Consider the following 27916-nt stretch of genomic DNA (forward strand, 5'->3'; position numbering starts at 1 on the left):
TCGAATTTTTAACTCGGCTTTCAATTCTTTGCTTTGGTAAAAATGTCATAGCTGTCAAATATTTTATCGTATAATTTCTCTTTAGAAATGTTTGGAATTACACGACGTTGGAAATAATTACTATACTTAAGATTGAACATTTCATAATTCATTCGTGTATTTTTTCATAAAGGATTATAACGCTATTGTGTTATCGCCGGATTGGTCATCGTTAACCCCCTTTCTATTTGTTTGTTTTATTCCGGCATAACCTCAAAATATTCTAAATATCTTGAAATTTGAGAATATGTTTTGTTTCTCTCAAAAATTGCAATTTAAATAGCTAATGGTCACTGATTTATACGCATGACGAGTATACTCGTCGATACACAAAATTTTGCCACTTCCCCATGACGAGTATACTCGTCAATCACAGTTAACTGGTTAAAATTCATATTTAATAAATCTTGCATAAAAATCATTGCCACGAGTCTGCCCCTTCATTACAGTTCAAGGGTTCAAGACGAGTATACTCGCCAATACACAAAATTTTGCCACTTCCCCATGACGAGTATACTCGTCAATCACAGTTAACTGGTTAAAATTCATATTTAATAAATCTTGCATAAAAATCATTGCCACGAGTCTGCCTCTTCATTACAGTTCAAGGGTTCAAGACGAGTATACTCGTCAATACACAAAATTTTGCCACTTCCCCACGACGAGTATACTCGTCAATCACAGTTAACTGGTTAAAAAAAGATTAATCCTATTCATATTTAATAAATCCTGCATAAAAATCATTGTCACGAATCTGCCCCTTCATTACAACCTTTCGTTCAAGGGTTCAAGAAACGAACATTGCTGGTGCATGTTCCAATTCGATCTCCTCCCATGCAAAACGGCGAGCATCCAAGGAGGTTGACAGCTGTCCGCATATCTCGGTAACAGCGAGCGTCGCGACGGGGAAGACCCATGATAGAAATCAATCCGATGTGTCGTCAGGGTAACGGATCGCGCAAACAGAACGTTCAACCTGCTGCTGCCATTGTTCTCGCAGTGCATTGTACTGGGAGAAAAACACGCCGGCTTGTTTCGTTTTGCGGATATTTTGGGGAGCGTCCTCGAGCTTTAACAATTCCACCATGCGGCCGTTGTTCGAAGTGTCCGAGACATTCTTCCAGTGGAAATAGGCATCCCGGATAACTGTGATCGCCCCGAACGGAACCGCGAACGATGGTAGACAGCCGGCTAAAATTCTTTTACTCGTTTCTTAACCCTTTGGCTACGGCAGACTTTGAGACGTGCCGGTCGTACCACGCGGGTAGAAATTCGTTTACAATGTCCATCTGGAACGGCAAAATTTTACGGCAGAGATGCGTTTTTGTGAAAATATATTACAATAATCAAAAAACTGTATATCGCTGTATTAAAACAATATTATTTATTTCTTTGTGTTACGGACCGAATTGCTCTTATATATATTATTTTACCGTTATGTGTACTATAGCTTTTTTGTGTTGAGAGCTTATATGCGCTCTCCGTCTCACGGAAGCATTTCTGGCCGCGTATACGCGCTCATTGTAGCTAAAGGGTTAGATCTCTCTCATGCGCCGAGTGACGACGACGTTGTGCCACCGGATCCGTTTCTTGACCGTTCCGAGGAGTGAACTCGATCGTCTAGGCGATTAATAAAAGGCGCGATCCGAACGTTCGCATCCTAATCGAATTACGCGTTCCACCGTCGCTGCCCCCCCCCCCCCCCCCCCACTGAAAATCCGTTTTCCTCGTAATTACCGCACTAAGTGTATCGATCATGCCCCGGCGACCATTAGTCTAATTGCAGTCGCACGAAAAAACAAACACACACACAGAGACGGGCAAAACAACGAGAGCACCCGGCTATAGTTCGTGCCGTAAGACTTGCACAACGTGAAAGCGCCAATGGTAAAATGGTTCCGACAGAGAGCGCGTGACGCACTCGTCGATAAAAAAAGGAAAAAGGAAAAAAGGAAAATGATCGAGCCCGAAAGAGCGGAATGAGTCATCGCGACGGGATCAATGAAATTCATTCAGGGGGATATTCGTGTGTTCCGCACCGGCGCGCGATCCGCCGCGCGTTCGACTTCACACTTCCTTTGGCTCGATAATCGTTTCGGCGATTCGGTCGCGGCTCTCCGGCGTTCGGAGAAAATTTCAGCATTGTAAAATCAATCGCTCCGCTCGAGACTTCGCTCGTCGTCTGCTCGGATCGCGATCCCAACGATCTATTCTCCCTCGCGATCGTACTCGAGGCGGAACAAAAAAATCGGAACAGAAAAAATCAACGACAATGGTCGACGCGCCGACCGGCGGGATATCGAAAAGATTGCTACAACGTTCGACAATTACGGTGCATCGTATTTCCGCACAAGCGAACCGGAAAATGGCCGAATCGCGTGGCGATCGGCTCGCGATAGAGGCCCACGGTTCTTCCGTGTACGTCGATCGCGAGAGCTCAGGCCGGCGATCGATCGTTCTGTTCCCGGTGTTTCTCCGACGGTTGCGTAATCGGTTTGACACTCGTAATCTCGCATAATAAATTACGGGGCCGCGCTGGCGCTCTCCGCGCGGGCCATTTTTCACGCTGGCTGGGCAACCGAGCCGAGGAAAATCGCTCGAGGATCGCGGAAGGGCCGCCCGCCCGCCCGAGTCGGCTAATTACATTATTACGCGTGAATTTCAATGACTCCCGCGGAATTTAACGGCCAGAAGCAATTAACGCGCCCAGCTCCCCGGGAAACTCTATTGTTTGCAATTTTCTGTAACGATGCCCATCTTTCTTCTATGGTATCGCGTGAACCAATCGGGATTTCCTCGCGTTCCGCGTGCGTGCGCTCTCGCGACCTGTCGCGAAATGAAAATCGGTATTAAAGTTTCATCCAACATTTTAGATAGATAAAACTGTCGCGCGCGAGATTTATCAAATTAGATCCGTACATTGTGCTCTGAATTATTAAAGGACAGCGCAAACCTTTTCGAATTTGATGAAATAATAATTAGCATCGTAATAATTGAAAAGTATTCGACGTATGCAGAGTTAACACTTTATCGATCGGTAGTCTGTGAATCGGTTGCCATAGTAACCCTTAATTTGTTATCTATTATTAACATGAATATGTTAAATTGTAGTACAAGCTTCAATATTATTATATAAATTTTTAATTATTAAATACCTTTCGCGATTAATAGTTAACCCCTTGCTGTATCATTTTTCTCATTACAATGGTGAGCACTTTTTCGACTGTAATAATTTCTCAGGAAAAATGAAAATTTATATTTATTGTATATATACATTTACTAGAATGATTAAATATTGATTGCAAAATGACTGAATTTGATTCAGTTTTAAAAGAACGAAATAATAGTTACAGTTAACAAGATATTATTAGAAATCTCCACCATAAATCTGGCTCCTTAAAATACGGCCATGGATTAATTGAGCCTTTTAATTGACAATTGACATAAGTCCAAAATCACGAAAAATAAATGTTGACAGAAATATTAAATATTAAGAAACCTTGTTTTATTTAACACATTAATTTGCGTATGCTTGAATAGTATTATAAATATAGTTTCATATTCCATATTTGGCTATCCTATATTTCTGTTGAAGATTAAAAATCCAGAGCATCATTTGCGACAGTTTCAAAGCAACATTGCAACATGTAATATTTTTCAAAAAAAGATTGGTTTTTAATATTTGCCATTTATAGCGCGAGAGCTTTAACTAATACCTTTAACTAATAATGTTACTTGTATATTGAAGTATTATATTATTATTTACTTACTTACTTACTTATTTATTTATGCCCCGAACCAATTACATTAATTATTTCCTATCTTGGGCAACAAGATAATTGAGGTAAAAGTCGGCAACGATTTTGTGCCGTCGCTCTACCGAACAGAGGCGCCGTGCCATGGTAGAGAATAACATAATTGTAATTACTGAAAGTTGCAATTAAATTTAATCCTGTTTAGATAATTCCGCCGGGTGAGCTATTAAGTGTTACGGAACGTTCCTGATCGGATTACAATAATGTATAACGTTGTTGCCACCGCCGCGTTGATTTACATTTTTCACGCTTTCTTCAGACCGCGATTCCTATTATCTACTTCTACAAACGCGTCGAACAATTTCCTTTTCGCGGAAAGAATAAAAAAAAAGTCACGGTTCTGGGATTTACGATACCACGAATTCTCGTACCGTCCACGATGACCATGAGACTCGCTACAGGTGGTCATTCTCTCGATGATCGCGAAATAGAAGCGTGTGGTCGTCAGGTCGTTCAACTTCTTCGATCCTTTCGAAACGGATATCGAAACGTGCATAATTATAGAAAAAAATCAAATTATTCCGCCTGGTCGTATATTTGATCGTATACGAGTATCGCGTCAACTTCCATTAGAATTCGTAATCGATTGATTTAATGTGGCAATAATCAGCCGGTTACGCAATCGGCATAATAAAATCCATATTTCTGTTCCCGATCGGCCGCGATTCGTTGGACTGTTTATTCTAATGGACGGGTGTGCCAGGTTCCGTTCCATCGAGCGAATGAAAACGAAAGGCATATAATGTCACAGGGAATTCTAGTTCTCGCGGAAAACGCTCGCGGCGGTTTCCCCCCGGGGCGACAATGTCGCTCTATGTCGGCGCATGGAATTTTTTTTCCGGGGTCCCGTGATTTCTTCGTCGACCACCTTCGCGCGTTCCCGAGAATACGGCCGACCGAATGGAAAATTGCGAATTCGTTACCCCGCGGGTAATTGCAAAGTGAACGCCGCTAATCTCCGATTCAGGAATGCAAATTTATACGATATTACTCGATATTATTTTTGCAACATTTGCGATTAACCGGCACCACGTTGTGGCAACTCGTAACGCGATTAAACCGCCTACGGTTGACGCGCGATGCCGACGTTGTCGACCACCTTTTTTGCGGAACACATCGATTCTGTTGTTCTGTTTTCTTTTTTTCTGCTGGTCATTGCAGAATAATAGCGTCGATCGATAGAAGACCCTTGCAGGCGGCAAATTTCGTTGATTAATAAACTGATTCAATCGACGCTACACTTCCCCTAAAAAAGATAGCACGCGTGTGCTATCGTTAATTTCTCGCTTTATAATTATGGTACAGGAAATGTGTTATCATTAATTTCTCGCTTTATAATTATGGTACAGGAAATGTGCCAATGATACAGGAAGACTACCTTCTAGTAATATATAAACATAACTTTTATTGATCTTTTTTAGAAAGCGTGTGCTATCTTTTTCTTTGGAAGTGTATATATATTTTAGAATATTATTAATTTATTTCAAATCGAAGTCTAGCCCTATTCAAGAAAGTATTAAATGCTAATTAACACAGCGTGGAAGGAATCGCAGTGAAACGGGTTAAACATGATCGTTTAATAATTAACAGAATGATACAAGACGTCGATATTATTGTTTAATATTATTGTTTTTTTATATTACTGTTTAGTCGATTGATTATTGTTTAGTTGTCTTAGCTAGACGATGATCATTCTGGATACGAAGGTGAAGCGAACTGTCGTCCATCTTTATTCAGACATTTTCAGCTGCATAGTTCGATTTCTAATACGTCTTTCATTACCATAAGTTATGAAGTGGAGCTATAATTTCTTACTGGATTTTTAAACTCTGTTCTATAATTTACCGAACGGTCAACATTGTCAGACATAGATTGCCTCTTACATAAACAATTACCGATTTCCATGCGCTCCGTTTCCGAGATGTTCCTCACCGATTACGCGACCTAATAACGGTGATACGCACATTTCACTCGATTCTCCGCTTTCACCGGGTTGCAGAACATTTTCTAAACAGATAAAGGTGATTGCATTAGTGCGTGTAACGTGGCAAAATCGTGCGAAGACGCGTTTAACCGTCGCGACGTGATTTTCAAGAAGGAAAACGGACGAATCTTCGCTGTCGAGCTGTCGATCGCCGCGGCGGAATTTTGCTTATGTAAATTGCAACTTCCGCGCGGTAATATGTTAACCCGAGGGCCGGCGAAAATCATTCGGTGCCGCGATGTCGATTATGTTACGCACCGCGGTCTAGACTGTGACAACGGTTACATCGATCACTGCCTTTCGTGACATGTTTTAATAATCAACCCTGCATGTCGATTGCGTTGAAGGTCGCCACGATGTGACGAAGGAAGTTCATTATTTAGAGAATACTGACAGTATTCCACAGAATTCCCGTCGAATGTTTAGATTGTAAATAATTCAATCGCCGGTGAAACGGGTTTAGTTCTTCTCGTTGATCCTGCGTTTTCTATTGTTGCTCGTAACGATCTGGTTACGGTCGATTATCGATTCGCAATTACCGACAGTGTCGGACAATTTTTAAATCAAACGAGTGCGAACTTCGAATTAAAACTAAAATAAAAAGTTTAAAATTAAAATAAAAATTGTAAGTTAAAATAAAAAATTGTAAGTTGAAATAAAAAATTGTAAGTTAAAATAAAAAATTTTAAATAAAAATTTAAAACTAGTATAGGAAATAGGAACGTTTAATAAATAATAGGATGAGGATTTTTATTCAAGATCACGGTTTTGAGAGATTTACTTATAATTATAACTCTTTGGTCACCACATTAAGTGACGAATATTAATAGCAAAAATTCCTACAATATCAAAGTTATTTAATCAATGAAACTAAAAGAAGATGATGAGTCGTAGTAATTCTTATTAGCCTAACTTGTTCGCATTGTTAAAATCCTAGTAATATTCAGTTACATGCAAATTTGGTATTCTTTTATCCGAGATTTCGTTTTCGAGAAAATCGACTTTAAAGTTTGTTAATCTTTGTGAAGGATTTTATCATATAGAGACACCTGCAGTAGATTAAACGACAAATGAATCCTTAAAAAAGGCATAATCTCGCAATAAAAATGAATTTCACAGTCTAATTAAAAATTATTGTCACCACGGCGTCAACGTGATCATTTCAATAAATCGGATGAAATGTATTTTCATATTTCACTATGACTCCTTTCATGTTGCATTGATGGAGCACTTGTTTGTCCTTAATAGAACCAGATCATTTTCTACACTTCGATAATAGAAGAATTCAATTTGATTTAGAAGAAATTACTAACATTCACATTTAACAGAACTTGCATGAGACCTTTTATCACGTGTCAGACACGTTATTGTAGCGCAAGGGGTTACCCGTGAAAACAGAAAGGGTTCCGGATTAATTACTCGCCCTCGTAGTGAATACCTCAATTTCCGTTCGGTTGTTCCGGTCGGCAAAGGGGATGGCGGCATTGTAGAAATTATAGAAATCTGCCGGTCTATCAGGAAACTTGCCAACAGGTCCGAGGCGGAACTTCATTAAAACTTCACGACGGTATAGTCAGCGGGACTTGCCGTTCTAATGGGGCGCGACGCGTCGCCGGGGTGAAGGTAACGACGGGTCCGGTGAAAATTGACGAGCTGTGGGACGTCGTAACGAGAACCACTGGCGAACCAGGAAAATGTGAACGTATGGATAGCTCGTTGTCCCTCGAGGTTGTTCAGTGTCGTCAGTTCGATCCGGTCAGTGGGCCATTCAGCATGAACGAGCGCAGTGAGTATATTTATACTTTTCATTCGACTCTTCCTGGTAGCGACGTTCTTCTGGATCTCCTATAACCCCGTGGCACTTCCTGCGATGAAAATTTATTCGTTTCTTCTGTCGTACGAGGTCTACCATCGGCTTCATTCAGAGACTTTAACTTCACGGCGCGGTTATATGTGTCCTCCTTTCGACTCTTCCTGTAATCAAGATGCCCTATCATTCATGTCTTTACTACCAGGGTCCGTTTTAGATCGCATGTTTTGACTGGCTCGTGCTGCAACAGATGAAAGAGCTTCGATATTGGTCAACAACTGTTTTTATTACCTTTTTTGTTTTAATTTTGGTATTCGTCATTTTGCAGTTTATTTTTGCAAATTTTCTATCCTCCGTTTTGATTTATCGTTGCGAATATTGGAAATAAATCTTGTACTTCAAAATGATATGAATATGAATTTTGATGGATTTATTTTCCTATATTCAAGATGCGCTACTTTTCATACCTTTACTACCAGGGCTGTTTTAGATCGCGTGCTTTGATTGGCTTCCAAGACATACTCGTGCTGCAATAGATAAAAAGCCTTAGATATTGGTCAACAGCTATTTCGATTGTCTTTTTGTTTCAATTTCAGTGTACATCACATTTTCCATTTCCATTTAATATCGAGCACATTTTCTGATCTCATTTAGTATTTGAGCACATTTTCTATTCTCATTTATTATTCACCACATTCTCTATCCTCATTTATTATTTAGCACATTTCCTATCCTCATTTATTATTCATCACATTTCCTATCCTCATTCATTATTAGCACATTTTCTATTCTCTGTTCGATCTCCCATTGCAAATATGGAAAATGAATTTTTCATTCCAAAACCACGCTTTTATATAAATATGAATTTTTTATATTTTTATAAATATAAATATCATTTTCGAAAATTGGAGACGAGTAAATTTTGGATTCTTTTCAAACAGTAAGCGTTGATGTTAAAATAAAAATAAAAGTAAAAAGCGAGTCACGAAGGCATTGGTTTCTTTTTTTCTTTTCTTCAGAGGATGAATCGCAGTCTATTTACACGATCGCCAGCAACGCGAATCTGGTGCCGATAAGATCCAGAGGTGCCTAGTAAGTGAACGCGCGAGATCGCTTGATCCCCGATTAAAACCAGACGATTAGCACGGTTTCTATTCCAGCTTCAAGAGACGAAGATATGTACCGAATTCATTGATATTCCTGTTCATTCTGTTGACGATCCTCTTTTTTATAGCTGCCTTGACGTTCTCGATATTGTGTAAGTATTTTTAATTACATAAGCGTACAATTAATAATGTCAACGGAATTGATCTAACGAGTAGAAAGTAAAATTGTAATTGCCGATTTTCCATTAAAACATACGTCATTAAATTTAAGTTATTGGGATCAATTTATTAGAATATGCCATATAGAATTAATTAAGTTTCATTACGAAGTGATAATTACGATTTTCCATTGAAACATATTCTATTAAATTTAAGTTATTGGGTTGAATTTATTAAAATATGCCGCATAGAATTAATTAAACTTCATTATGAATTGATAATTACGATATTGAATAGAAAAATGTCTGAATTAATATAGAGTTGGTTAATAAATCTTATAAGCGTATAATTAATAATGTCAACGGAATTGATCTAACGAGGAGAAAGTAAAATTGTAATTGCCGATTTTCCATTGAAACATATTCTATTAATTTTATGTTAGTGGGTTCAATTTATTAAAATATGCCATAGAATAAATCAAACTTCATTACGAATTGATAATTACGATATTGAATAGAAAAACGCCTAAATTAATATAGAGTTGGTTAATGAATTTTGTGGTAGTTATGTGACGTAATGTAATCTGCAACCTTATGCATTTATTCAAGAAAATTTTGCATAAATTTGTTTACATTGTTGCCTCCGCGTCTGCTTGGATTAATTGTACGGCTAATGCAACCGCGACTGATCGAGGCAAAAACAGCGTATAATTTGATAGACGGGCGTGATTACATTACCTTTTGCTGAGTCAGTTCATTAAACCCGCGGCGATTAGTATCTCCGTAATACTTCATCACAGCCTGTTTTGATAGATCTTAATAACACGTAATTCTGCGTGGTTGAAAACAGATTTACGATCTGTCTAGTTATTCGGGAAGACAAATTTCCGAGACTATTTGCCGCAAAATATTAACTTTAAGCTGTATTTCCATCTAGAACAATTTTCGTTCAATTTAATTTAATTACAAATATTTATATATACATAATTATTAACTTGCGTTGGTGCTAATAATTATACCGTTTATTAGCTTTAAGCTGTATCTCGATCTAGAATAATTTTCGTTCAATTTAATTTAATTACAAATATTTACATACACATAATTATTAGCGTAAGTTTGTGTTAATAATTTATACTGTTTTACAGTCTTCATTCGCAAGCAGCCGCCGAAGCTTTGCGAAAGTGAGATGTGCGTCCGTATAGGTGAGTGTGAAAGCAACATTTTATTAATACAACTTAACCTCTTCGGGGATGGATTTTTATAGTAGCGAACAATCTATTTAATTGTTTCTTTTTTATTCATCATCCATTTCGTTTTATTCGATGAGGTTTTATCAACTGGTAATAAATAGTTTTTCAACCGATTCTCATTTTATTTACACTTAGCCGAATCATAACTTTAAGAAAACGAAACGTACACATACTATACATAATATTTAACACTTTATCGATCGGTAGCCTATAAACCGGCTTTTCCCCCCGATCGGGAGCCTGTGAATCGGTTGCCATAGTAACCCTTAATTTATTATCTATTATTACATAATTTGTTATTTATTATCTATTATTTGTTATATAAATTTTCAAATATTAAATAGCTTTCGCGATTAATAAGATAAATAGAATCAAAATAGAAACGAACATTTTTACGACCGGTTGACCGGTCGATAAATTGTAGTAATATAATAATATGTAATAATATTTCGTTCCTCCTTAACTTATCGAAAAATACCATAAAGAATTCCTGTTAGAAAGATATGAAACAAGGGAAACATAGTTCCACGTAATCCATCAAATTTTTATTCTGCCAGCTGCTAGTTTGAAAGGATCTATGGACACATCTGTAGATCCTTGTGAAGATTTTTATAAGTGAGTACGCGATTTGTCAACAAGGGTGGCTTTGTTCAAAGCACTTCGCAAACTTACGATACGCATACATGTCGCAGGATGCACTTTATGTTATCACTCGTCTGAAAAACAGAGACGCTTATTTATTGTTAATGCATAAATGTTTTATCGTCAATATTAGTTCGTGTCGCGTTAATTTGTTATTCTAACGGAAATATATTTTTGCAGCTACGCTTGTGGGAATTGGCCCGAAGAACATCCTGTACCAGACAGCAGTTTAACCCATTCGTGGTTCGAAGAACGAAGAGATCGTGTTTTTAGGAAAATTAGGGAACTCCTGAAGGACAATGCTACGAAAAGCAATGAACCGTGGGCTGTCGGTCAGGCAAAAATATTGTACAACAGCTGCGTGGACGTTGGTATTTCGTTCAACAATTTATTCTCTACCGTGCATTATAAACTATCGCATGTTATACAAAAGAAAACATAGATTGCAACACACGGAATTTATATTAATTGCACGTCATTTTTTAATTTTATTATATTTGCGTAATATATCTACTATATTTATATAAGATATCTATTATATTTATATAAGATATCTATTATATTTATTTCTCCGAACAATGTTTCTTTCGTAAATTGTTTCAACACAATTGAATTTATTTATAAGCTATTAGTTTTAACAATTGAGCCTTGCTACATCATTACCTCTATTGTAAGCATTACGTTCTTAAATAATCTTTCAGTCAAAAAATATTAAATGACGTTATCATAATGTCATATAACGTTAAATAATATTAAATAATGTCAGAAAATGTTACATAACGTTAATTCACGTTATTATAGTGTCAAATAACGTTAAATAACGTCAAAAGATATTAATAAAATAATACTATTATTATTATTATTATAATCGTTCTCATTATACGTTGCTGCGCCGAAAATGCGAGAAAATCAAATTAACATAAATAGTTTACGTCCAAGAATTCGAATCCTAGAATTGTAGCAAACAGATTGAAAATCTGATTTCTTTTTCAGACTCCGTGGACGAGCTGGGACTCGCGCCATTGTTCGACCTTTTGAAGACGCTCAATTTGCCAGCGATTCCATCAGCGTTTACCAAGAAAACGGGTAGTTACATCGAACAGATGGCCAGAGTGAAGAAAGTTCTCGGAAGGGACGTCTTTTTCGGTTTCGACGTGATCCCCGATCCAAGGAACACCACCAATAACATCATGCTGCTGGACACACCCATCATGAGCAACCCTTTGCCGAAGTATAATCTCGTTCAGTTTTTTATTGGAACCACCTTTCGACACCGCTTCAAACCTTCTACAGAGTGTCCAAGAAATACACTAAATCGGGGAGAATTAATCGTAAATATTATGTCAAGCTTGTGTAAAGCTTATGTCAATTTTTTTGTCAAGTTTCTGTCAAGTTTACGTGAACCTTATGAGTAGAGATTGAACTCTTGATTTCTTCATATAGTTCGTCAGAAAATCGCTCGCGGAGTTTGTCGCAGCATAAAATTCTTAAAATTATAGTTACCATTTCTTTCACACCCTGTATCAAAGAACATCTTTCTGCTTACCGAAACGTTAAAAGGTAAATTAAGCCTGAAGGAAATTTGCATTTGAATAATTCCACCTTTTAACGTTTTAATCTACATTTGAATAGTTATTAGACTGCCGACATCTACACTAAACAAAAATCTAATAATCATAGAAATAGTCTACCGACGATACAAGAAGAAGCATTTGCATTATAAATTACTAAAGCCCGTAGTCGAATAATTGATCCAGCAGCAAAACTTCTAAGCTGAAAGTATATTTCCATTTCATAGACAGGAAACTCGCTAATCTCGATCAGCCGCACAATTGCGGCCTGTCTTTTCTATTTCCGTTTCGTTTGTCGAAGCATCGTGATCGATATCACGTGCCGCCTATCGCATCATCTACAGACAAAAGCCGTCCCTTCGAGATCGATTTAGTAAATATTGGAGAAAGATGCATATCTGGTCGCGCTAAACACCGAGTTAATCGAAATACATCCACATCGATCGCGGCACGTTTTAAACGATTCTCGGTGGTGAAGCGTCCTTGAAACCGGCATGAAAAAAGATAAGGTACGCGTCCTTGATAGCCGATATAGTATCACGTTAAATGATTTTAATAGCCGCGCCGGCGGCTATTTATAGAATCGTAATCGCGTGTTTCCGGAATGCGAATGCTCAGCGAACATCGTGTTTCCATGGTCGGACAGCGACAAGGAACTGGAGAAACGATTGCACACGATCAGATCGCGTCTACGGAAGCTGGCGAACGACGCGGAAGACCAAGACAACAACGACGACGATGACGACGACGATGACGACGACGAAGAGCCGAGTAAATACGAGAAAGCGGAGCTGGCTTACATGACCGAAGTTATTAAGCATGTTGTTAGTAACGGCACTATGGACGCCTGTTCCGACATAGGCGACTTGCCATTCATCAGCGAAGACGAACTCGAGGAAGTCGTGGAGGATCTTTACGAGCTGTCCAACAGCTTTTATTACGTGAGTACTCTCGTTCAACCCTTTCGATACGAGCAATTACCCTTTTACTCGTATAACCCTATCGGTGCGAAAAATGCCGCCGCACATGACCAGTCCTGTTCTTTATAAGAAGATATTTCCTAAATGTTAAATAAAAATGACAATTTTTAAACAAAAGTGTTGCTTGTAGCTTCAAAGATATTTAATATAAAATATTAAGAGATATTAGGTTCGGGAAAGAGAAATCCATTTTTGTTATTTATACCGATCGATGCACGGACGCCGGATATATTCGGCGCTCGTCCACACAGCCGATCAGATGTGCGCTCTGGATATATCCGGCGCTCGTACCGAAAGGGTTAACACGTTGAGCGCCACGTCAGCCATATATGGTTGACACTAGACTTTCCGTTTAGGCCATGTCAGGTTATTTATTTTATGGAATTACAGAAAATTTGTTACTAATTTATTACTTATTTATTTATTTATTTTTTTATTTTTTTATCTTCTACCGTGAGAAGAAACATTGGTCCTACAGTACCAGGGCTTCTACGCGGTGCGCGTGGCCTGACGGGGACCCCCTTAAAAATCAGCGTGGCGCTCGACGTGTTAAACAAATGAATTCTCTCTGTAAAGAGATTGTATCTCCGATTACGGCGAACACCGTTGTAAGCGCCCGCCAATTACAAGCGACCCGCCGATTAAGCGGGCCGAGCCGGCACGCCGTATGATCATGGGAATTACGTTGCCGCAGTTATCTCGTTTGGAAAGTAATCAGAGCATATGGGAGGACGACCCGACAGATGCCGACTACATGACCGTCGACGAGCTCCAGGAGCTGACCGACGCTTACGTAATTGAATATAATTCGACCATCACGCCGGCACCGTTATGGCGGCCGTTCATCGAGATGGTCTTCAAGGATGTCGGCACCATCGATCTGGACGGCAAGGACAGGCTGCTGATCGGCGATCTCGAGTACCTCAAGCAGGTCGCCCTTATGGTGGCCACTACGGATGAGGAGGAATTAGGTGAACTTATTTCTTCCTTAGAAATTATTTTTAGGTGAACTATTATTAGGTGAACTTATTAACTTCCTAAAAAATTGTTTGCCAGATGTCTAAGCATGGTTCATGACGTTTTGGTTATGTCTAAATCGACCAGCACTTATTGCTGGAGAACCATCTATAGGCGAACAGCGAGAACTTAGTTGTAGACCTAATAATAATTATCTACATGCATGTATTCGATGATCTTATGTTTTCGATGATTTCAGAGACGTACATCTGGTGGATCATAATCGATATCGTGGCGCCTCACTCGCCGCAGAACCTGAGAAACATCTGGTTGACATACGTGAACGAGGTGGCCAGCGTCGAGATCACCGAGTCGAAATCATTCTTGTGCGCTGTCGCCGTGAACGAGCTGATGGGTCGGTTTGAGTTTCTCTCAATTATCGTTTCTAGTTTCCAGAATATAAATCAATGCCGCGCGTACATGTCGCGAACGGTGGAAAGTTCTCTCGGGATTTAATTGCGAAACCCGATGGCTCGCTGATCGCGCGACCTATAACGATCGTAGGAATGGCCGTCTCCTGGCTGTACGTGGACCCGTCCTTCCAAGAAGACAAGGGGAAAAGGGTGTCCGAGATGCTGGGCGACATAAAGGACGCGTTCGCCTCGCTGGTTTCGAGGACCGACTGGATGGATCAGCAGACGAAAACCGCCACGCTGGAGAAGAATCGCAGGATGGAGTCGCAGATCGGCTACCCCGATTGGCTGTTCGATGTGGACGTCCTCAACGAATATTACGAAGGCGTAAGGGATAATTGGTTGAACTTTTTTAATTATTAAATGAAGCACGGTGAAGAAAGTTAACTCGCGTGTATTCAGATAGAGCTCACGGAGACAGAATATTTGAGCAACATGGTTCAGATCATACGGCTGATGACGATTTCCGAGTTGCAGTGCCTCCAACAGCTTAATTATAACAACGAATCATAGTAAGTTCTACAGTCTGACGCGTTACGAAGCTGCTATGTCTAGCTACTGTTTAATGTACAGAATTGTTTTTATAATTCATATGTTTGTTTTCGTATTTTAGTTGGGCGACCGATCCCACGGACGTGAACGCGTTTCACACGTACCAGTACAATCACATAAGTACGTATCAACGCTTTTCTGTGATTTTGATCGAAGCAGTCTGTATGTGAATATTCTCGTGACGATAAACAAGTTATTTGATTCTCCTCTTTGATATGCATGCAGCTATACCAGCTGGAATCCTCCAATTCCCGTTCTACGAACTGGGTTTAGAGTAAGATATATTCTTTAATAATATACCTAAATATATATATATATATATATATATATATATATATATATATATATATCTATTCTTTAATAATATACCTATATATATCTATTCTTTAATAAGTTAACCCTTTGCACTCTATTGGTAACTCTGAGGCACCACTAAAATTATTCTGTCACCTTCTGAAATCATTTTTATAGCAACAAAGCTCAATTTTTAAAAAATTGTTAAACGTGAAACTGTTGGTATGAATCGCAAGATTTAATTTGGTATATATAAAATGCATTTTGTCGCTTAAAATGGAAATACTGTATACCAGAAAAATTGTCTCATATTTACAGCTACAATGGCTTCGAGTGCAAAGGGTTAATAGCATAATATGTATTTTTAATAGTCTAATGATTTATATTGATTCGTCTACGTAATCCAACTATAAATGGCAAAATACTATAATACAATACAATACAATATAACATAATATAAAATATAAGCACTCGAAGAAATCGGTTTTTGCTATAGACATTTTTTATTGCTGTATATTTCGTACGACTCTCTAAGATGTTTCTTTGACCGTAGAGCTTTAAACTACGGCGCTATTGGTACAGTGCTTGGCCACGAACTGACACACGGTTTCGATAACAATGGCAGACACTACGATAGCGTTGGCAACGTGAGGCAGTGGTGGACCAACGAGACTATTTCGGAGTACACTGCGAAGACCGAGTGTTTCATTAATCACTACAATAGTTACTACGAAGAGGAGGCAAGTCTTCGATTCTTAACTCTATCGGACGAATTTAACAAATATACCTATTTAGTTTATATTATATTTAATATTATTATATATTAATATTCATCACGCAATATAGTATTAATATTTAGTATTTGATTTAACATTTAATACACGATATTGGTATTAATATTTAATACACAACAATTCTTAATTATCTTCGATTATGTGACAGTCACATTCGTACAGACGAATTAATTATTAAGATATCATTTTAACGTTCCCAATTAACTAATTAAAATTATTGATAATATGTTCACCATTGGATAGAATCCTCTTCAAGGTTTTCTTGACGTATATTCCTGAATTGAATGATCATGGAGCAAAATTCCCTATGCATTCTTACTTGTCCCGATGCTTAACCCCTTGCCGTACTTTGACGAGTCTGTCTCGCGATTATAATTTCTAACAATAATTCTGTTAAGTAAGAATGTTATTACTGTCTTATTACCTGTCTTTTTGCCACTAATATTTAAGCGCCGAAGTAATTGTAAGCACATTATAAATATTAATTTTATTTCTCCTTGACGAAATTATTCGAATCGAAAATTATTTAATAATTGTAACTTGCGAAGATAAAAGTACTGCAATGGGTTAATCGGTCAGAGTTTCACGTGCTCGGAAATTCTATTTTTAACGATGCTCCAGGCCTAGCTCTTCGATATCACTCGATAGATGATGAATCGCGACGAGTTCGAGTGGACGTCGAGATTTTGATCAGCGGTTTGTCATACGCAGGTAGGCGATTACATTGACGGGAAACTAACGCTGGGCGAGAACATAGCGGATAATGGCGGCCTTAGGGAGGCTGTCATCGCTTACGAAAGATGGAAGGCCAGACACGGCCAGGAGCCGTTACTTCCGGGATTCACTCATCTGACTCACGAGCAGCTTGTTTTCCTCGGTTTCGCGCACGTAAGATGCCAATGCGTCCCTCTCTCTCTCTTTCTCTCTTTCTCTCTCTCGTTCTGCCATTACTCAATATACATATAGGCGATCCCTCTTGATGGAGATTCGTTGTTCGAGGCTGAATGGCCGATGCTCCGAACGAAAGCTTTTACCGAGGAACGAACCGGGTAATCGGTCTTGTCGATACTCGTAATTAGACTGGGAATTTTTATGCGAACAAATCAATTATGCGCAGACTTTCGCGGGAATTAAGCGGTCGCTTTCGAATGTTCGCAAACATTTTAATGCAATAGATATTCGATTCTACGACATCAAAATTATCGCGGTGATACATATGCAATGCTATTCATGAAATTAATTAATAAATAAATTACACTAAAATATTAGTGTACTTGCACTATTGTTTATATTAGACTGTAATTTTACACTAAACCTATCGTACCAGCCAAAATAACCAGCTTTATATTCTTTACTCTAAATTATTAAAATTCTGCCAGCTTTTTCGTACGAATTAGAAATTAAATAAATTTCTTAAGAACGATAGCGAAGAAACTAAATAAATATTTGTATGAAGCAACACGTGTCAGTCAGTAGGTTTAGTGTCAAGTAACTGGTCCATTATTCGGACATTAATCCGTTAAGCTGTTTGGATCGATAATGTTCTGTATATATAAATATTTCTCGACTAACCTAGAATAATAATGAGAATAGAAAAATGAGAATAGATAATAATTGAGAGCGTGGAAAAGCGAAAGCTCCGTGTAATAAATCAACAATATCAAAAATAACATTACGTAAGGACTGTCGAGCCATTAAGATTTTTAACGATCTTCATTTGCAACGTGTTCTGAATTCTTAATTCATGAGGAACAGGTTTGCGATCGAGCAAAACGGTTTGCAGTATAATCGGACAGCTAACGAACGACGGCGAACGAGCTTTGCAAACATCAATCGTCTAATCGATGCTTTCTTATTTATAATAACACGAAATCTCGTTCTCCGTTCGTGAATATTCGATCAGTTGTTATTTATTCAACTTTCCTTCAATCACGGCGAACCTCGACCGGCAACGACAAGCAGCGATAAACAGAATTAGAATAGGCCATTCGAAACTAACACACTCCTTTTTAACCCTTTGCCCTCGAAGCCATTTTAACTGGAAATCTGAAGTAAATTTTCTGGCTTTATAGTATTTCCATTTTATATAACAATGTATATTTATGCATATGTGATTGATTCTCGTCATTCGTAGCGACAGAACATAACCTTAACAATTCCTAAAATGCTAACTTTATTAGTATAAAGATTATTTTGCAACGTGATAGAACAATTTTATGGTGCCTCACAGTCACCACTCGAGTGCAAAGGGTTAATCTCCAAAACTAGTCCTCCACTATACTAGTACTCCACTATACTATACTCGATATATGCAACTCACAAATAACGATAAAACAAATCCTTCTAAATTGTTCCGAGTACACGGAACTCCACGTTAAATAACAAATGAAACCAAACCTCCACGATAACCTTAACAACAGCAAGCAAATAGGACAAGTTATTAAGTTGGTGCATATGATATATCGGATTTTTAAGCGAGTATATAAAACTGCATATCTTTTTCGAAAGCTATTGATTTAATCAAAATGTGCCCCATTTGTTTCAATACACTTTTCCTGTTCGTCGCCGTGTCACCCATGTCTGGATGACATTAATTTCTGACCAGTTTTGAAAATTTATTTTTATTGCAATATATTCGAGCAAAATGTATTCGACTATGATTTTTCGAATGCGAAAGTGTTCTAATGTCATCCCCTATGATAAATGTGAACTTTTCAGTTTTATTTTAATTCAATAAATAGCTTTAATTATGTGGGGATTTTCGTGTCTAATTGACGGCGACGAACGTGTTAATAATCGCAAGTGTAGTTGATGCGACGTAACATATAAGTGAAATAAGAACTATCTGAAACGCTTCGATTGGCAATCGTTAATATCGGCGAGAGTAACAGAGTTCCGTTTGATTTCAGCTATGGTGCGAGACCTATACGTCCGAGGCTCTGGAGTGGATACTACAAGACACCCACTGTCCGGGACACGTGAGGCTCCACGGGGTGCTGAAGAACTCCGAGGAGTTCAGCAAGGCTTGGAAGTGTCCTGTGGGATCGAACATGAACCCGGCGAAGAAGTGCCATGTATGGTAAAAATGGCCGAGAGATCGAAGAACCGGAACAGGGTCCACTTTTTAGAGTGTTACATTCATGTTGCTCATAGAATCGAACGAAGCACGGACGAATTCTACGACCGATCTCACGGCTGCAGAGTTCTATGGCGAAGGAACACGTTGTAGAACAACGTTCGGTAAAAATGTATTTCCTTAACCCTTTGCACTCGAAGGCATTTCAACTGGAAATCTGAAATAATTTCTCTGGCATCTAGTATTTCCATTTTATATAACAGAATTCATTCTATGCATATGATATTGAGCCTCGTGACTCGTCTAACTGTTAAACTTTTTTAAACAACTTTGTTAAACAATTTCTTAAATCTAGCCTCTGGCAATATCTATGAAAATAATTTTGAAATGTATCACACAATTTTAATGGCGCCGTAGAGTCGCCACTCGAGCGCAAAGGGTGAATAATTGTACGAAGTCTGCAGTCTCTAATCACTATCGACGATTATGCCGAGTAACTTAATACTCAAAGTTTCAATTATTACCACGTAAGACCACTGAAGTCGTTCCGTAATATAATAATATCAGCTGTCAAGCGGCTGGAACCTCGTACCAATTTATTTTTGCGATTCGGCGAGATTGAGAAATCATCGAGTCTTCTTTATTTACTATAAACGTCTAATCCACGCCACCCGCAGCTGCTCCACAGACGACTGCTATCGTCTAGACAGGATTGTGATCGATTTTCTCGATAGGTGAAATAAAAAAAATTTTATTTACTTACAAAGTGTATACATTCATTGCTCGCATTCGCACTCCTGAATTGATTAACTCCTCCCGCGTGTTTAGGGGCCGGCGTTCTAGTCGCTACAGAGGCTCGAAGCTAAGGAGAAAATGTCATTTGTTCGGGCAGCCGCCGGCGTCGCACAGAAACTAAACAGGTTGATCCCCGAAGCGTTCGCGTCCGTTGATTTTAATAGATGTATCCGCCGTTTTCGTCAGTGGGCTGAACGTAATCCTTCGACGACGTGACGTGCTGAGTGACCACGTGGCTTGGCACACTGTCTACACGGAAGAGCGGGTTGTCGACCGTGATGGAGTCCTTGCTGTGGTCCTCGGACACGTAGGAGTTCACCTTGGTGGAGACCTCGATCGGACTGGGAGTGGTGCTGGTGGTTGGTCCGAACGGGAACTGGAAGGACGGCAGCGACGGCAACGACGGCAGCTGAGGCAAGGACGGCAGCGACGGGAAGCTGGATGGCAGAGACGGGAAGCTGGATTCCAGATTCGAGATGAAGTCACCGATCGGTCCTCTCTGCACCTGGACGTTCACGTTCTTCTGGAGCACGGGGCCGGTCGTGTATGTGTGCGTTCTTTGGACAGCTGGAAGCACGTCCACAGAGTCGACCGGATGTTGGAGAGTCTCTACGGTGTCGATCGAGTGGGACTCGCTGTTCACAGCGTCCACGTGGTGATGGACTGGCGTCAGCGTCTTCACGGATTTGACCGACGTGAGAGGCTGGACAGAGTGTACAGTGTTGACAGACTCTACGTGGTGCACTGGGCTCAAGGTCTCGAAGGATTTGACCGATGTGACTGGGTGGACGGTTGGCAGAGGCTCGTAAGAGTGCAGAGCAGCTGCATGATGCACCGGTGTTAAGGTCTTCAAGGTGTTGACCGATGCGAGCGGCTGTACAGCAGAGTGTACAGTGTTGACAGACTCTACATGGTGCACTGGGTTCAAGGTCCCATATGATTTGACCGATGTGATTGGCTGAACAGTGGGGAGAGGCTGGTAAGAATGCAGTGTAGTTGCGTGCTGCACCGGTGTCAAGGTCTTGTAGGTGTTGACCGATGTAAGCGGCTGGCCGGTGTGCACAGTGTGCACGGTGTTCACGGGCTCTACGTGGTGCACTGGGCTCAAGGTCTCCACAGATTTCACCGATGTAAATGGTTGGACAGTGGGCAGGGAATGATAAGAGTGCACGGCAGGCGCGTGCTGCACCGGAGTCAGGCTTTCGAAGGTTTTTACGGTGTTCACAGAGCCAACTGGCTCGACGTGAGTCAAGGTGTCCACAGTCTTCACGGATGGGAAGGTGTGCACGGTTTGAAGGGGTTGGTGATGCAGGGTTCCCAAAGACGTGAGCGAGGCCTGGTAAGACGGCTGATAGGAGTGGACGGTTTGCACGAGGGGCGTGGGTGTCACCGTTTGGAAAGTCTCGACAGCAGGCTGGACGTGTTCGACGTGAGTGTGGGATTCCGGAAGATGCAAATTCGTCTGGGACAGTCCGTAGGTTTGGTGTTGAAGAGTCGGAAGGTTCTTGGTGACGTGCAGTTGAGCAACGGGGGCTGCAACGTTGACGGACGTCAAACCGTGAAGAGAGGACAAGCTGGCGTCAGCATTGAGGGTGTTCAATCCGTGAACCGTTGTCACGGGTGTTCCGTATCTCGTGAAGTCTGCGTGGACTCCGGTCAGCGTGGCGTGATCGTTTGCGTATATCGACGGGACGTGGTTCAAGGTCGGGACCAGGCCAACCGTGGTGTGCAAGGTTGGCAGATTTTTGTTGACCAGGCTACCGCTGACGTAGTTCTTCGTCACGCTGGTCGTTACCGATGGAACGCTCTGTACTCCGGCGGCGATCTGAGTTAATCCTGCAATAATCGTGATACCTTGATTTATGCTCTTTTTAGGAGGAGAATGATTTAATCGCTACCGTGTCTTTTAGAATATGTAAAACAAAAGTCGGAATGGAAAAGTCACCTGGCGAGAGACGTTCTTCTCCGGCATGAATATTAAAAAACTTCGCGATGTATATGCGGAGGAGCACCGCCTAATATATTTCGTACATAAATTACAGCTTCGCCGCTGTTTGTCGTGGATCGACGCGCTCCGAAATGTATTGACAGTATTTTGAAATCGTGGCGTTACGTAACTACGTGTATGATCGTTCGGATCTTGTCGGTTTTCACATGGAAATTACGTTTTGCCAGGGAAAGGAACAGGATTATTCTTTACCGTGGAGGAGAGGTGAGTGTCCTTTAACCAGCGACACGTGCTTCGTCTGGTCCAGCGTAGAGTGACCATGAATTTCGGTTTTGACCGTCTTCAGAGGGGCTTCGACGGTCTCCACAGTGGTCTAGAAAGAATGGTCCGTGTTTTATTCGCGTCATAATACAGCTGGAATGTTTTTACTATAAATATTCATTTACCTTCGCGTGATCTACTATTGGAGTTCCATAAGACGTGGACAGCGGTGATAGAGTCACTGACTGGAAATATAATATAATAAGTTATATTATTAACAATTATAACAATGTGAATCGTATGACTTCTATTCTGACTGTTGTTTTTTTAAATAATAGTATCAATGTGTTCAGACTCGATAAGGTTAAACAGAAATATTTTTGACAATGTAATTTGTATGGTTTTGCTTTATAGTGAAGAGCATCTCATATATTGAAGAGCACCTCTACTTTCTCAAGTGGAAGTGGCAGCGACGTGCTCGATATTGTCTTCACGTCCACGACAGCTGGCTCTAAGGTCGGTGTAACCAAAGGAACCTATAATGACATACCATTTTTTAATTTCATGATCAAGCTACTTTGTTAACAATAAGATGAGGTACAAAATATATTCGCACGCTTAATCCTCTTAGGACGAATATCGCTATAATAATCATCGGAACTGTACATTTTAACGCAAAAAAATATATATATATAAATATATAAATATATTTCTCTATATAGAAATATACCCAGAAAGGATTAATAATTCCAAATTTGTTTAACTTTCTGTCAGTAAAACATACCGCTTTAGAAACACGTTGAATTAATTTTCACCAATATCAAAAATAAAACTAAATAAACCAGATATATAAAATTAAATAAACCTGACGATAAGTTCCGAATAGAAAGGTAAATATTTTTTGTTTCGTTTAAAATGATATTGCTTTCTTTTTCTACGGAGATAAAAAGGAAATAATTACGTGAACTCCGACGGGTGCTCCGTATTTCTGGATCGGCGCGGTGTACTTCAAGTCGAGGACCGGCGGCAAGTAGTCGTTGCTCACGGGAATACTCGGTTGATAGTTAGGGGGTCCATAAACTTCCTGCGGCAATTGGAACGGAGCCTCCGGGATAGTGTAAACATAACCACCGACGGATTTTGTGGTCTCTACGAGAGTCTCCGGGTGATGGTGATGATTGTGATGGTAATCGGTTCCATAGCGTGGGTCGCCCGGCAGGATGTCCCTCTTCTGTTTCGGCTGGGGCGCAGCTGATGTAGCTGCCAGGCAGGTCTGAAATAGTTTCCGAATTACATAAGGTTTATTTTGCGCGATCCCGTAGGCTCCTGTTCTCGGAGGATGCGTTCTGCGAATCGTCGAGACAAAGAAAACGGGAGAAGTATTCCGGTTTCGCTGAGAAACAATAAAAGGCGCATGCTTCGGATAATTCCACAAATAATTCAAATATTAATGTTAATAGAAAGGTTATTGGAATATGACTTTCCACAATTATGCTGTATACATAATCTTATCTTCTTTTATATTATACTTTCAATAGAAATTATCATGTTGCTATTCAACGTATTGTTAAGAAATCCTGAGAGATAGGAATGATTTACTTTTATAATTCTTTAAATTTAAATGAGCTAGACACTGGAGACGTCTTGCATTTGTGATAAAAAAGAGCGAAGAAAATAGAATGGTCGCGATAGGGGAATTTTTAAATTAGGTTACATACTTTTAATCTCAAAGTTTAAATTGGAGTTTGAATCACAAATTTTAAATTGGATTTTAAATCTCAAATTTCAAATTTAGATTTTAAATTCCAAAGTTTCAATTGGATTTTAAATTTCGACGCTTCAATCGGATTTTAAAGTTTACGACTCAAATTTGTAAATTACATTTGAAATTTTACATTTATAATTCTACTTTAGAGTTGAAATTTTACATTTGTAATTCTACTTTAGATTTGAAATTTTACTTTAGATTTGAAATTTGACATTTCTAATTTTACTTCAGATTTTAAATTCTAAATTTCTAATTCTACTTTAGATTTTTAATTTTACATTTGTAATTCTACTTTAGATTTTAAATTCTACATTTCTAGTTCTACCTTAGATTTTAAATTTTACATTTGTAATTCTACTTTAGATTTGAAATTTTACATTTGTAATTCTACTTTAGATTTAAATTATACATTTCTAATTCTGCCTTAGATTTGAAATTTTACATTTCTAATTCTACTTTAGATTTATAATTTCGACCTTTCTCTAGCTTTTGAATAAAATCTCGCGTCAGATTTTATTGTAGTTATCATAAAGTTTTGTAATCGAAAGAATTGTAAAAGAATCTATCGAATCTGTGAAAAGAGGGAACGTTCTATTTTATTCTACGTTTGTTGCAATCGAGACAACAATTTTGTTTTGCAAAGGTCGTACTGATAACGGTGGTAGCAAAGAGAGGAAATTGAGAGGTGTCGCGTATGAAAATGGCGAGGGGCCGACAGAGCACAGGATCCTTACCAGAGCGATCAGCAGGAGCCTCATGTTGAGCGGGTGATGATTGGATGAGGATTTGAGTATCATCCCAAAGATATTTCGACCTTTTATACACGATGCTCCCTCCAGTTTATTTCACAATCCGTTGGCATTGGGAGAACTAGATTTTTAATTGACTCCTTCCGAAGGCCTACGCCGCAAAGATGTCCCGAGCGTTTCCTAAATCGATGGGGACCCGCGCAGCCCGTGTGCGTGTGTGTTGGTGTCGCGGGCGTGCTTGCACACAGAAGACAGAATTCTTTCCGTTCGTTTTTGTATTGGTGCCCCGCCGCCGCTCTTCCCGCCCATCTTCCGAACGTTTTACTCCCGATGCTTTATTCCGTCACAGAGGGTCGACGATGATTTATGCAAATCTTCGGACAACTCTTTCCCTCGGACTCACTCGTCCTCTTTTTTTCTCCTTTTTGCTGGCTCTCTTCCTGGCCAGACGTCCCTTGGAACACGCGGCCATTATCAGTCTTCGTTACGCGACGAGGATGCTTTTAAAAGATCCCGATAACAAGAAGTTTCGGTGGCTCGTGCATTAATGGGGGCACGCGCGGTATACTGATCTGATTTTTTTGTCGCTGCCACGTGCAACAGTTTTATTGGTTGTTACGAAATTGTCTTCTTCCCCTGCGATAAGTTCCGGGCGATTCTCTTTAGAGGAAAAGGATTCTATTTGCGGTGTAAAAGTAAGGAAATCTCGTTGTTTTAATGCAGCCTGGAACGAACATTTTTACAGATTTCGTAGATCTAGGTGACCTGTACGTATAATGTTATTGAAATCGATCGACGCATTCTGAGACCGTAATAGTTATTACTGAAAAGAGAAAAGATGGAAAAATTGATCCGTTTTTTAGTCGAACTTCGTAAAAATTCGATTTTTTCCCTTGGTTTTAGCGAATGAAAAATAAAACGAGATACTAATGTTTTATCGAAATTTGTGTGTGAATTAAAAATAAAACCAAATGCTTATATATTATCAAAATTTGTATATGTATTAAAAATAAACTGAAATGCTAATATTTTATCAAAATTTGTATGTAAATTAAAAACAGACCAAAATGCTAATATATTATCAAAATTCGTATGTGAATTAAAAATAAAACCGAAATGCTAATATTTTATCGAAATTTGTATGTGAATTAAACAACAAAACGAAATGCTAATATTTTATCAAAACGTGTATATGAAAATTTCGACATATTACATTTTGATTTTTGTAGAAGTGGAAAAGTGAGAACACGTTTCAACTGTCCCAGCAGAAATGGTGCAAGAATTGAAAGGGTACGGTGCTTAAAAGATTAAAAGAATGGAGAAGATATATAAATTCTTGATACAAATTTTGGTGAAATGTTTACACGATCGACACGAACGACCTTTCCACGCGGTGATCAATTCCAGGTGATTTTATAGGGAGCCTCCTAAGACGTTTAGTAATCGTAACACGACAGCGAAGGCTAGAAAACGTGTAGCGTCCTAGAAAGTGTCCGAAAAATCTCATTCGAATTGGATTTCCCACAGTCCAGGTTTCCGTGGAAACGCTAGAGACGTGCTTGTACTGCATTAATGTACAACCTCATGAAACTTTCACTGTCGCATACCTAAAAAAATTCACGCCTCAACAAATCACCTGTATGATCCTCGCGTTATTTATTCCGTCGCCTTCTGTTGTTGAACGAGTAAATATTGGAAGACACATACACCTTTCCTGCGCGAGAGTGTTTGCAAGCATTAAAGAGATGACCACGTGACAGATTTAAATTTTAAATGACCGAGAATCCTCGGGCAAAAAAATTCATCGAATAATCGAGCATATAATAGTTCGAATTCTTGAACTGATTTTAATATTGCCGTAATACATCTGCGACAAGACATTTGCATATTTAGTTATTTTAAACATTTTACGAAGTTTTTGACTATTATCATATGGAATATAATTAGAAATAATTATGTTTAATTAACGTGGCCCGGAATTATGCTAAGATCAATATGCAAGAATGCATACTTCACGTGTCTTTTGTATTACGGATTGCTATGAATAAATTAATAAAAAAAAAGTGTTCTGTCTCAAAGGAATAATTGATTATTTACTGATGCCGTTCGTTCGATCGGTTCTCTTGTCGATAAAAAAAAAAGAATACAAGATACAAACGAGAATGCATTTATGGCTACAGGTGTTTGGAGAAGTATCTCGCTTAGGATCCGACGATAACCTCTCGTTCTTTCGGTAGGCAGGATCTCCGACCTTGGCGAAGATCCTCTCGAAACTGCCAGCATTTTTATCGCATCTGGCTAGACGAGTTTCTACGCCCGTGATGGATATACTTGACCGGCGGATGTTTTTTAAAAAAAAAAAAATACCACCTTTTGTCGATATTCTGAATTAATTGCATAAGACGCCGTTGATTTAGAAATCCCGCGACTGGGCGAATTTTGCATTTGAGGTTGAGGTTGCAGTAATTTCTACACGGTGTTAATTAACGATACGCGACAACGAATATCTCAGCCGAACCAGTTTTTTTTCGAACAATTTACAATGAAACAGATACTGGCAAAAAAATCGGCATCGTTGAGATGCCAGAAATCACGCGTGACATTTATGAGGCCCGAAAAAAAGGCGATAAGAGTTTTTAGTGATTTTGTAATTCTCGTAGAGATGATATTTCGCAGAAAATTATATTTTTCTCCCACACACGTATAATATATGTATGTTATATTATATTACATATGTTATATTATATTATATGTTTTATACTATATTATATGTTTTATATTATATTATATGTTTGACTAAACATTTTTCGTAGAAATGTTTTTACGTAGTTGCAATGTTAAACTCGTAATACTTGAGATAGTTAAAGTTATTAATAATTATCAAAATGCGTTTC

General features: G+C 39.1%; 2 protein-coding genes across 3 annotated transcripts; one reads left to right on the forward strand and one right to left on the reverse strand.

Moving 5' to 3' along the window:
• Positions 1-1077: 1077 nt before the first annotated feature.
• On the forward strand, positions 1078-20609 carry Nep5 (M13 family metallopeptidase neprilysin 5). Of its 2 annotated transcripts, XR_013495011.1 has the most exons (19): positions 1078-1218; positions 7372-7624; positions 8668-8740; positions 8809-8906; positions 10058-10114; positions 10720-10777; positions 10985-11175; positions 11798-12035; positions 13022-13316; positions 14050-14326; positions 14572-14727; positions 14877-15112; positions 15188-15297; positions 15399-15457; positions 15563-15611; positions 16185-16375; positions 17141-17313; positions 19335-20235; positions 20330-20609. XR_013495011.1 is itself a non-coding variant. In XM_078193133.1 (18 exons), exons 1-18 carry the CDS (start codon positions 1216-1218, stop codon positions 19506-19508), a joined length of 2691 nt encoding a protein of 896 aa, XP_078049259.1. In that variant the 5' UTR covers positions 1078-1215; the 3' UTR covers positions 19509-20271. The 2 variants fall into 2 exon arrangements, 1 of the variants encoding a protein (XP_078049259.1); XM_078193133.1 differs by lacking the exon at positions 20330-20609 and having other exon boundaries at positions 19335-20271.
• LOC144476351 (uncharacterized) lies at positions 20337-25070 on the reverse strand. The gene is made up of 6 exons (XM_078193148.1): positions 25008-25070; positions 23467-23778; positions 22949-23041; positions 22691-22750; positions 22497-22617; positions 20337-22132 (listed from the first exon to the last, which is right to left on the reverse strand). Exons 1-6 carry the CDS (start codon positions 25068-25070, stop codon positions 20454-20456), a joined length of 2328 nt encoding a protein of 775 aa, XP_078049274.1. The 3' UTR covers positions 20337-20453.
• Positions 25071-27916: the final 2846 nt, after the last annotated feature.

The sequence above is a fragment of the Augochlora pura genome, chromosome 2, assembly GCF_028453695.1.
Source record: "Augochlora pura isolate Apur16 chromosome 2, APUR_v2.2.1, whole genome shotgun sequence".
In the NCBI taxonomy this organism is placed as follows: Eukaryota; Metazoa; Arthropoda; class Insecta; order Hymenoptera; family Halictidae; genus Augochlora; species Augochlora pura.